The sequence below is a fragment of the Leuciscus leuciscus genome (assembly GCF_965113295.1).
Source record: "Leuciscus leuciscus genome assembly, chromosome: 13".
Taxonomy (NCBI): Eukaryota; Metazoa; Chordata; class Actinopteri; order Cypriniformes; family Leuciscidae; genus Leuciscus; species Leuciscus leuciscus.
This window is the reverse complement of record NC_138737.1, coordinates 22,868,051-22,882,438: the sequence shown is the minus strand read 5'-3', so window position 1 is coordinate 22,882,438 and position 14,388 is coordinate 22,868,051. Positions and strand designations below refer to the sequence as shown.

Genomic DNA, 14,388 nt, shown 5'->3' with positions numbered 1-14,388 from the left:
GTGTTGGAAAATTGTACTAATTTGCTTTAAGTTGCCATCTTGGGATTCTTTGTTGGATGTCCAATTCTTCTGAGGCAATTATCAAGGGGAAGTGGTCACTTTTGCATAAGTCATCCCAGGTCTTCCATGAGAAGTCAAGCAAAAGTTTATATGTTACATTAATGGCAGTATATGTTCCTTGTCCCGGGTGCAAGTAAGTACTTGAACCATCATTGAGGTGGCACAAATCATTGTTACTAATGAAAATCTTCAAGTATTTTGCCCCTCGTATTTGTGTGGTGTCCTCCCCATAGTGGACTGTTAAAATCTCCCATAAGAATGAAAGGGGGTGGCAATTGATCAACAAGTTTGTTTAAATCTTGAAGTGTCACAGATACATCAGGAGGTATATATTTATAATACGGTTCAATCAGACTGAAAAGCCTTCAGGTAAACATTAATCGATCCGAATGAAATTTCAATTCGATTGAAAGGGGTGGTTTATCCCTTTTCTAATCCAATAGAGAGAACATGTAAACACTTGATTGGATTGAAAGCCGAAAATGGAAAGGACTGTGCATGTGCAACGATGTAGAAATGGCGTAATGACGTATGACGCACAGAACGAGCTGCAGTTGCTGTTAAATAAAATGTCATTAATGAATAAATAAATACAATTCTACTACCACTCATCGTCTGTGAACTTTGATGAAAGGTTTTGATCCTCTTCAAATGTTGACTACTGTATCTTTCTCCACTGACGTCCTAAGTTGTTTAAACCGTTTCTGCCGATGCTGATATTTAGAAGGCAGCTGTATGACTCAGAGATGGCGAACAGGACATGGTTTGGGTAACATTGGCAACACATTATTAGCTGTTTGTTAATGTCACGGTTATTATATTGTCTGCTATATTTGCTTTTTATTTATTAAATTATGCAATTAATTAATCATCCTCATGTCGTTCCAAACCCAGAACACCTTTGTTTATCTTCGGAACAAATTTCTTTGATGAAATTAAGAGCTTTCTGACTCACACATAGACTGCAACGTAATTGCCACTTTGAAGGCCCAGAAAGTTAGTCAAGACACCATTAAAATAGTCCATGTTACTATTGTGGTTCAACCTTAATTTTTTGAAGCGACAAGAATACTTTTTGTGCTAAAAAAAAAGCTAAAAATAACAGTAATGTCAGTCTCTGATGCTGTTCACGTTGTAAACACATTGCAGCGCTTCCGGGTTCTGTCATACGCCGGATCAGTATCAGCCGACTCCTGCGTCAGCATCACACGCATGTGTCGTGGGGCTCAAGTGAACAGAGTCAGACACTGACATGGAAGAAAATAAATTGTTGAATAAAGTCATTATTTTAGTTTCGTTTTTTTTTTGCGCATAAAAAAAGTATTCTTGTTGTTTCATAAAATTAAGGTTGAAGCAGTTGAGGTTGAACTATTTATTTTCAATCTTTAACATTTTTACATTTTAATCTGGACTACAACATGCCCTAGATATTGATTTAAAATGTTCAGATTTTTTATTATAGAGCCTTATTGTAAAGTGTTACCAATCAATAAGTTAACATAAACTGAAAATGAAAAATGCTTCTAAAGGATTTAATAATCTAATGTTAGTTTCAACATTTAATAATACATTATTAAAATCAAAACCTGAGCTAACATGAACTAACAATGATCAGTTGTATTTTTTTAACTAACATTATCAAAGAATAATAACTTCTGTAATGTAGCTATTTTTCATTGTTAACTCTTTCCCCGTCAGGGACGGGTTATCTCGTCTTTTATGAGAAAATGCTTTCCAGCCTTTGACGAGTTTTTACGGCTTTTTAGGTAGGGGCCGCTATTAAGCATCTCCTGAACAAGTACAGTCTCTCCAGATCAAATCACAGGCAAAGAACAAGCAGAAAGGAGCGATCTCATATGTAAGCAGATGCATATGAAAAAAAATTCAATCATCAACAATAAACAGCATATAAATCAGAACGGCCTAATGTTACTGAGTGAAATGTCAACCCACGAAATGTTAGGACTGTGCAAGCTTTGGGGGTGTTGATCTAAATTTTTATCATCGTTCTGAATCTGATCTGGATGTAGTCTTTTACAAAAACGTGATTTTCTGTAGCTAGAATAAAACGCTTTTTTAAACACAGGTTCGGTTCTTTCTTTTGACATATTGCATGTTCAGATATTCATACAAGAAAGTATTCTGGGGGCCATGAAATTGTGAAAATGACCAAAAACGCTGGCGGTGGCTGGCAACTTTTTTTTAAACGCTGTAAGGTAAAGAGTTAAAGAATTTCTGTATTGTTTTACTGAATTTAAATGTTCTTTTTTTATATATATCTTCCCCAGCTCTGGTGTGTGATTGGCTAAAAGTGTACAAAAAGGGTACCCTTTTACAAAAGGGTAGCGGGATTGTGGATCTACACTTGATTGTGGGTCTGCGATGTAAAAGATAAAGAGAAATTTATTCTAGGGACTGAAGTACACGTGCCTGGCTTGCGAGTCAAACACAAACAGTAATTACACTTGAGCAGTTTGAAGCTGGAGTTGAGAGGTGCATTGTTATTTTAATGGCCCGGATGTGGAGGGCTTGAGTTGAGTGAAGGATGTGCACTTACCCGGTGTGTGTCTCATTCACACACGTCAGGTTCTGAAAGCCCAGGGGAGGAGTGTTACACAGCAACTTCAGACCCTGAGAGTGGCAAGAGGATATTTGATCAAACTTGATGGAAAGCGCGCTAACCAGCCTCCATCACAGTACAGAGAGTCTGCTCTGCTGTCCTACATAGACTGAGATAATGACACACTTTAGGGAAGCCTTTTAGTGTTCAAAATAGCACCCTATTAGTTCCACTATAAATCATAGCCTGAAATATGTTCAAAAATTGGGCCTAAATAAAATACTTCCAAAATAAAATGTTTCTCAAAACATAGTGACATGCAAGTAACACTATCATGCAAGTTTCTAAATTATAGAATAAAACATTGAAAACTGCTTGTTCCTGATTGCTTAGTTTTTGTCTCATTTTATTTGTTTAAAATAAATTAATGAAATAGATTTGGGTTGTACAGTACAAAGTAAAGTAGACAAAAGTGTGTATTTTAATCTCTGTGTAAGGGTTAGTTTAAGATAGTCTTTTCGAGCAGCTGCATCAGCTCCAAACAATTCATCTCTAAAAAAGTATCTTGAACAGACTTATTTGAAAAGTTGTGAATATAGAAGTTGGAACAATGTACATTTTAATTATTTGCTGCCATTAAGGTCGACCATAACTAATCCCTCGGAGCACCAGCGCTCTTAAAAGCTTCTGGAATAAAGACTAATTTGTAAAAGTTTGTTGAAAAAGTAAATTAATAACTAAAGCACTCAGAAATGAAAAAGATAGTTCCTCAAAATTAAAACTGTTTATTTTAGTTTATTTACAGAATAAACTGAAATTTAGGAAACTATTCACTGAAAATCTTCTTGTTTAGGAAGGATTTTTGCATACACTACCATTTAAAATGTGGGGGTCAACAAGATATGTTTATCTTATAAGCCTTTAGAAAAGACGTGTAATGTCTTGTGCTGTTCTTTTTTTTTTCAGTGAAGAATCCTGGGGAAAAAAAGATCAATGTTTCCACAAAAATATTTAGCAGCACAAAATTCAGATTTGCCACCACAGGAATACAATTACATTTTAAAATATAATAAAATAGAAAATGTTTTTTTCTAAATCAGAATATTTCACAATATTACTGTTTTTGCTGTATTTTTGATCACATAAATGCAGTCAGTCTTCGTGAAAAAAAAAGAGACTTCTTCAAGAATATAAAAAATCTTAGCAACCCAACCCTTTTTATCAGTTTGTTAAAACGGTTCCATTTACAATTGGCCAAATAAATGTGTCTCCGCAAAACGGATATAAATCCAATCTTTAATTCCCGTGCTATATGCAAATTTAACGGAGGTCACGTCAATCAGAAGCAACAGATATGTGCTGCATTTTACTTATCAGCTAATTTCAAGATTAAAAACCGCAATAGGAGAGAGAGCGGCATCAGCACTGGTAAGATCATTTAGTCTCAATACTTTTAATGAAGATGATTGTGTGTTGAGCGTCTGCGACTTACTTTCAGATTAATTTGCGGCAGTCAGCGCATTGGTTGCTGAAGAGATACTCAGCTACTCATCTGCGGCGGCGCTCTCACAAGTTTATTTTCATTTCATTTTGGCTGAGTAAATTTTACATCCAGGTATGTGGTTTAAACAACCAGATGCATTTACATTTGTCCAGTTTCGTCTGAAATGCGAGAAGTGGTTTGAGTGATGTGATTCTCTACAGCGTTTCGGAGGGCATTTACACCTGGTCTTTTCACGATCAGATAGCCATCCAATCAGAGAAGTGACCAGGTGTAAACAGGCCCTAAATTGAAAGTACAGAGATAAATTGCAACTTTAGATCTCCCACAATCTTGCAATTGCAACTTCTTTGCCTTGTTTCACAGACAAGTCTTAAAGGAATGGTTCACCGCAAAATGAAAAATCTAATTTACTCACCTTCAAGTTGTTCCAAACCTGTATACTGTACATGTCCTTGTTCTGCTGAACACAAAAGAAGGGATTTTGAAGAAAATTTGTAACCAGGCCTCTTTTGGCCACCATTGACTACCATAATAATAAAAAAATAAAAAATGCTATGGAAGTCAATGGTTCCTCAGAACTGTTCAGTTTCCGATTCTTCAAAATATCTTCCTTTGTGTTCAACAGAACAAATAAATTCATGCAGGTTTGGAACAACCTGAGGGTGAGTAAATTATGACAGAATTTTTATTTTGGGGGGAACTGTTCCTTTAAGTCTAGTCCCAGACTGAAATGCATGTTTGAACTAAAAACATCTTGCACTGACATATCTCAAAATATGTCAGTGGCTTTGCTTTGTCTCAAGATGCACACTAGTAATTTTTTATTTATTTATTTGTTTTTTTTTCCTCTCTCTCTAAGTCACGTTTTTAAAAGCTACTTCAATGTCCTAATCCTAACACCTAATCCTGGCTTAATTAAATTAAATTTTAATTTGTCTCACAATATGACTTTCTTAATTAATGTCGCAAATATTTTATTTTAATTTTTTTACTTCAATTCAGAAATGTGCGTACATTGAAAAAAGATACATCCTGCTAATAATTTCCTTTTGCGCTCTACAGAATGACATGACTGAGTGAATAACTATTCATTTGAGGCACTGATTGTCATTATCTATCTCAGTAAAACATGGGGGGGGGGGCATAAGGGGAGATGCAGACATCTCATAAGTACAATTATGGTGGTTGCTACGTACCTAGTTCAGTGCAGATTTATTTGACAGGGTTGTTAAGTAAAATCCAAGCATGCTTTTTAAATGACTTTTAATACAAACACCAGATAGCTCAAATATGATTTATCTGGCTGGCTGGTCTGAGATTAATAGATTGTTTCAGGAGAGGTTCGATCCAATAACCCTCTGATTACTGCTCCATTAGCCTCACATCCCAGCTCTCAGCACCATGTGCCCACTGGGACCAGTGCTGCTGGAAACAAGCTTAGTCGTCTGCAGTTTTCTGAAAAGCTCTTCATAGCATGGGGGGGAACTATGCCTCTTGAGTGTTCATTATTTTTCTCTCCACTACTAATCCCTTTTTTTCCTGCTATCCCTACCATAAGTAACACGTTTGCTGGCGCTCTGAAATCCCTTTGATCGCCCCTCATGATATGGGTTTGTGAAAGCAGTGTCTGAGGTTTTTCAGGTGAGCCTAAATCTGTGTACTTCCCCCATCTGCCTCTGGCTGTTTGTCCTTTTATTATCTTCAAATAATCCTTTCATCCCTCTCGTTTTCTCACCAGACTCTCTGGGGTGCATTGGTGACAGCACTGTCCAACCATCGGCCTGAACCTGCCCAGGAAAGGAGCCACGCTTTTCAACTTCCTCTTGATTTTCACACACCACGACAGCTACCAAAAGGAGAAACACACACACAAAGAAACATATAAAAGGGTTTGCCGGAACACAAATAAATGAATAAACTGAAGATTTAAAACTGGGACTACAGCGTCAGCACTTTCCACATGGAGAGAGATAAGAAACAATCCTCCGGGATGGAACATGTTCCAATTTTATCTTTTCTATGATCGCTTCATTTGTTTCACATTTTCCAACATCAAAGCAGGAAGGATGAATGTTTGAATGCAAACAGAGGGACGGAATATGAAATCTATTCATGAGTGGTTACAATTGATGGTACAATTTATTTGCAGTCAATTTGGGCCTTTGTGACAGAGAGCCGTCGCCTAAAAGATTTCCACTGAAGATGACATCAATTTAAATTGGTACTAATAATAACATTTTAGCACAGACGGATAAGAGACATGGCTGGAGACAGTAGGACTTATTTATCATCATTCAAAGTTGTCTCAACAACAGACGCCATTACAATCATCTGTGTGGGAAATATCACTTACAGCAATCAATTATTAAATAAGACTGCATAATGGATGGGGGCTCCATCACCCAGGTTAATTCTTTCAATCTCCTTTTCAACTGAAAATTATTTCTGCTGGTAATGTTTCATTAGCTTGGGCTCACAGACACCATAGTGTCTGTCTTTGGAGTAATAAAAGCAAGAAAATATAGTCTGACATCCAGAGGAATTGCATTAGGTTGTAATTCACTTCAGCTCAAATTTCAGAACAGATAAGAATCAAATGCTTTGGTTTTAAGAGTAAAAGAGAAATATTTTACAAATAATAATAATATATGAATAAGACCATTCAAATTCACTAAATATTAAAATGGTTAAAAAAAACAACAATAACATTTGTTCCCAAATGTAGGGGAATCCGGTTATTCTTAAATTAGTTTTTTTCAGATCAAACTGCAAGGTATCACTTTTGATTTAAGGTATACGGCTATTGGTTGTCATAGTAACAAGGCAAACTTGCGAGGATTGTTCAGACTGTGATGCATTAACATATCTAATTTCAATGTGATTTCAAACCATTGGATTGGATTTCGTGTGTGTGTGTGTGTGTGTGTGTGTGTGTGTGTGTGTGTGTGTGTGTGTGTGTGTGTGTGTGTGTGTGTGTGTGTGTGTGTGTGTGTGTGTGTGTGTGTGTGTGTGTGTTTTTGCTATCTGACCTAAGATTTCTTAATTGTACAAAAATCGAAATTGTGATTATGGCTTTGTGCACTCATTAATTTGCAAAAGGCTGCAACTAAATAAAATAAGTGTATAGTGTGATGCGCTGCGGGTTTCAGAGTGATGTGCGGCACGGTGTTTTAGTGTATCAGAGAGGCACGGTTCAAAATTAATGAAGCTGACTCCTCCTCTGCGTGTACTGTACTGTGGGTTTAACGTGCATTTGGTAACCCAATGTGTGCCAGTTAAGCTTTATTTTCACATTCCAACATTATCATGGACAGATGATTTCCAGATGATTCATAATAATATAATGAAAAGCATTTGTAAACTTATCATAAAGTGGCAATGAAACTGAAGAATTGTGATGCACGCCTGAGTGTAACAGATTACTGGAAAAAATATTGTTTTCTATCCACCGGATGTTGATTGGATGTTGAGATGTGGGTGTGGCACTTAAGTGTGCCGCTTCACACAGTGGTTCCCAAACTGGGGTATGTATTTCTAACAGGCAACATGCCATCTCTAGTGTAAAAGCGGGAAAATGGTAGTGCTGTAAAAGGTCAAATAACCTGTGACAAATGACAAATGACCTGTTTACAAATAGATCGGGTGAATTTTCATTTCATGACAACTTTATAAGTCTCCCAGCAGTTTCCACCACAATAAACGTTTGAATAATAATTCACTTTTGCAATTGAAGAAATTAAGACATAAATATTGCAAATTTACTACTGCATCGTTGCGACGTTCGTCTGTTATAGGACAACTTAGTTTGAATAAACGAGCAGACACTGATTAGCTACTTGATCGCCTAAATAAAAAATAAAAAATTTTGTGTAGTGTTCAATGTTGTTATCGATAGAGATATGCGGATGGGGTATTATTCACAAAACTCATCATCCGCACCAACGTTTTTTGACCAAATTTCAAAGCCATCCGCTAATTGTTTTGCGGTCTATGGACGATGCAATGCTCTGCTGATGCGAGCCGCAAGAAAGCCCTTGTCTGTTCTAGAAAGGATGCAGCAAAGATATTTAATGCTAATGTAGGAGGCATAGGCCTACGCTGAGTTTGATTCATTTACGATGAGATGCGCTCTAGTTCACAATGCAATGCAAGTGAACGCGGCGCCTCAATGTCACGGTTATTATATTGTCTGCTATATTTGCTTTTTATTTATTAAATGTGACCCGATCTGGCGAAATGAGTCGGAAGTCGCAACGTTCCATTTTAAGATATGGGCCGTTTATGTGGAAAAACAATGAAATAATAGATTTTTTAATTTATTATTATTATTGCTAAATTTCAAAGAACAGACATTCAAAAATAATCTCCTAAAGTTTCGTAGTCCAGATAATTGAGAAAAGGTATTTAAATGACTATTAAAGTTTACAAAGTTTTACTAAATTAGCTGGAAATGAATATTGCTTTTCTCAACTCCTCTCGTCACCTCTGAGCATTTCCCGGGAATCCCCTCAAACGTCTCTGCTTTCCAAATATGGTGTTACACGTTGTATAGAACCAATCATAAAGCTTAGAAATGTACACAAACGCTGATCATTTGTCAATAGGAAGCCCCGTTTCGACTGACCGGCACGCGATTGGTCCAGTCATCCTCCTGTCAGACTCGTAGCGCTATGTGTACTCTTGCCTTTGGTGTGAGAGACCCGGGTTCGAATCCACTGTGAGACACCAATGTGTCCCTGAGCAAGACACTTAACCCCTAGTTGCTCCAGAGGCGTGCGACCTCTGACATATATAGCAATTGTAAGTCGCTTTGGATAAAAGCGTCAGCTAAATGAATAAATGTAAATGTAAATGTAAATGTGTAAACAAGCTAGCAGATCTCCACAGAAAGATTAAATATTATTAATTTGAGAAATGTCGCTGTCAAAAGAGAGCAAAGTCGCCAAAAGCGTTGAACTCACTGGGGGCTTCTAACCTAAGCTCTGCTGCTGGTCATCAAGAGTGGCTAAGGCTAGTCAGTGATTGTTTTGGATCTGGAGACGTGTCATCCTCTGATGACAGCGACAGCGAAAGTGACAGCCCTGTGGTATTTATCGTGTATGGATGTGAGTGAGTGCAATTATTCTGTGAGTGTATTTATCTGCAAGGAGAATCCATTACAATGTGTTTGATTTATTTTAACCCAAAATTTAACTGTTGGTATCTCCGTTATGAATATGTTACACTGTTATTGTCATCTTCTAGCCTACACAAAGATATGATTGCATAGGCTAACATTATTTGTTCTCTGTTTCCTTGTCTCTCTGCCTCTCTCTCTCACACACACACACACACACACACACACACACACACACACACACACACACACACACACACACACACACACACACACACACACACACACACACACACACACACACACACACACACACACACACACACACACACACACACACACACACACACACACACACACACACACACCCCCTCTCTCAAGCAAAACTGTAGCACCTCTGTTCAATCTTTCTGATTTTAGTAAATGTTTGTAAAAGTGCCTTTTAAATTATTTATTCAAATAAAAAAAATTCAATAATTTGAGCTTCAGCCTGGCATAATAGCATATATTAATGTCTTTGGTCAAATTAAGCTGTACAATAAATAGTTCATCCCTTTCAATGCAATGGATTTTGAAAGATATCAACAAAAAACGGGCAAAAAACTTTAAAAGCGATTTTCTCAGGTTTCAATTGGAAAAAGAGGGCAGACGACCATAATTCAAATGTGTATATCTTTACAACCATTCAAGGTATGACTTTGACTAGGATATCAGTTGAAAGCTTATGGTCTCCTCTTTCCATTAATACCAAAATCTCAATTTTGAAGTTTGGGTCACTGTGACTCATTTTGCTGGATCAGGTCACAAATATATGCAATTGGTTGATGAAACATTTATTAAAATTAAGATACAATTTGTACAAAACGAAATTTGCTTTAAAGAAAGGCTTTCTACAAAGCAAAATTTAATGAAGTGGTAAAAATCATGTCTGACGATTTACAAAACAAAACTTCATTAAGTGGTAAAAACCATGTCTCCCGATATATTGCGCATCTTATGATCCTATCTTTTATTACAATTGTTTTTGAGCTAAAATGTAATACACATCATCTAGGCTATATACACACTGTATATGTTTCTTTTATCAAACATGTTTGGGGCCAGTCAAGGGGTATTTAAACTGCACAATCAGTTATCGGTAATGATACGTTGTATATTATTGCAAATGTTTATTGCTAATGTTTATTATTGCAAATGTTTTTCATTTGTTTAATAAATCTCATAATGATGGCACATCACTATATCATAGTCATAGCTTTTATTTCTATCTCAAATGATTGGTGGTCGGTCAGGGGGTACTTGGCAAAGAATCAAATACAGTTGGAAACGACGTAGACCATTAATACCACAGACTGTTAACAATTGTTTTTAATTAATATTTAAACATTCTCTATGATAAATTTTTTTTGTAAAAAATATTTTTATAACACGGTTGTGGCGGTTATAGAGTTCTAATGACGGTGTTCAACTATAACCGTCGGTCTCACAGTTATATACTAACAGGTCACACCCGTAAGTGCAGCTATATTACAATAGTAATATACATCTGTATTTGAAATGATAATAATACTAATAATTACGGAGACACACTCTCACAAGCTAGAAAGAGTTGAGTCCACTTTAAAGTCCAGGTATAAGTCAATGAAACTAATTTATGTTCCTTTTTATTATATTTCTTATGATATAAAATAAATGTATTTTGGCACTTGGAGCATCACTGACACCAAACGGTTGGGAAAAGACAAAAAACTATGGGAAACACTATTCTAAAGAATCCTTTTGAACAAAAAGTCTGGTTCTGGACTTAAATTACATAGAATTGTCATGGCTCTGTGCAGAAAATATTATCTCCAATCTAATAAGACTCAGGAAAAAAGGGGAAAATTGCTTGTTGAACCCTTGCTCAGAAAACTGCGTGTATTTCTGAGTAATTCAATAATTTGGTAGAGTTATTATTTCTACAACTGCATCTAATTTGACAAGTTTTCAATCTCATTCCTGACAAGGTGAGTACATCTATGTCTGGAATCAATTATAGAAAAAAACGATATAACGATCCCACAAAGGTTCCACATGATTGACTCCTGACAGTCTGTGTGTGTGAGCTTTTTGGCCGTGTGTGCGCATTCATTAACGGAGGCAAGAGTTACCTTACGCTTACCTGGTGCTGTGCTTTGAATCTGATTATGATAATCACCATCATTACAAACACAGATAACATTTTTCAATCTGATACAGCAACACTAATGAACTAATCAAAAATGGAATACATTTCAGGTCATTTTCATCAGCGTTTGAGGGGAAGCAGCTTCTGAGAAATTTATCAAAGAGCTTTTTGACTTTGTTCACAATGAATCCAATTTTATCTTGTTTTTCAAACAATTTTACAAGAGATGAAATCAGATCGTTTAGACAGTCATCGTCTATAGAGGTTTCCATAGTAATAACAGGGCCAGGGCACACTACTGAAATTTGATAGGACCGATCAGGACTCATTTTAATCAGATTTCCAACCCGTTTATTGTCATTCATGTGACAAACAACAAAACAGGTTTGAGTGGGACACAAAAATCAGATTTTTGCTGCTCGTCTAAACAAAGCTTTTGTCATCTTCAGCGTTCTTTTTCTTGTCAACATTAGTTTCATCAAAGACTAATGTCATGTTGCATTTTTTACTACTCGACGACACAGTGCTTATAGTTGGGGACGCACAATACAGGATTCAGCAATATTATTGATTTGACTGTACTGACACTCTGAACGATGACATCACTGTCTCTACAGAGCTGCTTTACAGCTGAATTGATCTTATTTCTTTTCTGATGATCTTTACACAGTTATTGAACAGAACAGAATCAATTCTGAACTGACCTCAGCTGAATAATGACACTTTTCTCTTTAGAGCTGTTTTACAGCAGAATTGAATTCTGTTTGCATCATTGAATCGTCATTTCCCTGTTTACCCCTGTAAAGCTGCTTTGAAACAATCTGTATTATATAAAGTGATATATAAAGGTGACTTGACTTGACAGTAGCTCATTATTTGTGTTATGTATCCAACCTGCCCTAGAATAAGAGGATTACTAGATGATCAAAGACCCAATCAAGAACCCTCAAGTGGACTGAATCACAGATAAAGTCAGCAGCTCTTCGGGGGTAAACCAACACTGCCAACAACAGCTGGGAGAAAATGGGATGGCGTTTGGGAGTAATCGTCTGCAGCTGGTCTGAGTTATGAATTCAATTATCTTCTAGAAAGTAGGTGGATTTGGAGAGAGGTGGGATGAGTGAAAATATGAAAGCAAGAGCAGTCCTTTATTGTTTAAAGATATCATGTCCTCTCTGTAGCAAATTCTGCACACTGACCAGGCAATATTAACAATGGATACTAAGGGTGTAACGGTACACAAAACTGATGGTTTGGTACGTACCTTGGTTATGAGATCACGTTCGGTACAGCGGGAACTAAACATAAAATTGCCTTTTTTATATATTAAACAGTGGTCTCCTGAACAAATTGTGTCTCTGTCTTTAAACGAATTCAGTTATAATTAAAAGTTTCTTAAGGATAACAAAATTATCTTACTTGCACATTACTATAATATTAAATGTTAACAACAGAGCCCAAACTATTAGCCTAAATTCAGTTGCTATTTATTCTAAGATATAATAATCAACACTCAAATAACAAATTGTATGCAAACTGTACAATCTAGTGATGTTTTTACTCCAATTGGTGGTGGTTAATGGTGGTTAGGCTAAAACGCTGTATTCGTCATGACATGTACACATAAGACACGAAAATTCACAGGTCGAATACGTGTATCGTTACACCCCTAATTACTATTTAATCAAATGTCAAGGAAGAAAAATTTGTTTTGTGACAAATTAAAGTGAGTCATCCTCAACTATGGGCCAGGGCTGGGCGGGACAGCAGGGGTGGGGCACGTTCAGTACGCCATGAGATGATCACGTACCGTGTATCGAGTTTTTTCAGTTCGGTTTGAATATCGTTACACCCCTACTGGATACATTTAATTGACCAAACGTGACAATAAAGACATTTTTTATGTCAAGATTTAAAATGACAAAAGATTTCAATTTCAAATAAATGCTTTTGAACTTTCTATTCATCAAAGAATCCTGAAAAATCCAAAAACAAAATCATAACGACCAAAACGTTTGAAGGGTAGTGTATGTATACACAGACACACACATTTACATATACATATATTCCTAAGTGTGCAGAGGCTTAAAGGGATAGTTCACCCCAAAAAAATGTAATTCTGTTATCATTTATTTACCCTCAAGTTGTTCCAAACCTGTATGAATTTCTTTTTTCTGCTGAATACAAAAGAAGATATTTTGAGGAATATGGTTAACCAAACAGTTGATGGGCCCCAATGACTTCCATATTTTTTTTCTATACTATGGAAGTCAATGGGGGCCAGCAAATGTTTGGTTAACCATATTATTCAAAATATCTTATTTTGTGTTCAGCAGAAAAAAGAAATTCATACAGGTTTGGAACAACTTGAGGGTGAATAAATGATGGCAGAATTTTCATTTTTGGATGAACTATCCCTTTAAGTTGCCACTGCATCAGAGATATAATTACTGCCATTGTCTAAAAAAAGAGATTTCCAAAGAAGTAACACAAAGTAATCAAAGTACACAAAGACTTAGTAAACTAAACTTTTAACCAAGTCTTAGCCTGAAGTTACTTTAATCTAAACGTTCTGCAATCTTTAACATTCAGCACTTCTAACCCCACATATATAACAGTAAGATATGTCATGTGAAATGAAAAGTCTTACCACGGGGCGTTTGGGCTGGAAAGAAACTGCAGTTTTACTGGAAGGATTTCCGCTGTCTGGGTCCATGATTCTTCAAACTGAGTTGCTACCTTACCATCAGAAGTAATCCTGAAGAAATAAAAATGATAGATTATTAAAAATGCATACTGTTTATCAAGAGGTGAGTTTCTTAGTAGCTGATGTAAGTGCAAGTATTCCTTTTTAATTTTTTTTTATAAGTTTGGTTTTAGTTATTTGATGCAATAAAAACAGGAGTGTGGTGTCATGATTGACAGCTGTGATTGACAGCTTCTCTGAGCGAAGTAGTCACTGAGGCACCCAAAGACTTTTT

General features: G+C 36.3%; 1 protein-coding gene across 1 annotated transcript in view; it reads right to left on the bottom strand.

Moving 5' to 3' along the window:
- gpat2 (glycerol-3-phosphate acyltransferase 2, mitochondrial) overlaps window positions 1–14,165 on the bottom strand; it is a 46,662-nt gene extending 32,497 nt beyond the window's left edge. The window contains exons 1-3 of the mRNA XM_082188416.1: window positions 14,058–14,165; window positions 5,860–5,970; window positions 2,618–2,691 (exon numbers count right to left, since the gene is read on the bottom strand). Coding sequence (XP_082044542.1) covers window positions 2,618–2,691; window positions 5,860–5,970; window positions 14,058–14,123 — 251 coding nt within the window. The 5' untranslated portion in view covers window positions 14,124–14,165. The remainder of the gene's footprint in view (window positions 1–2,617; window positions 2,692–5,859; window positions 5,971–14,057) is intronic.
- Between the last annotated feature and the right edge of the window lie 223 nt (window positions 14,166–14,388).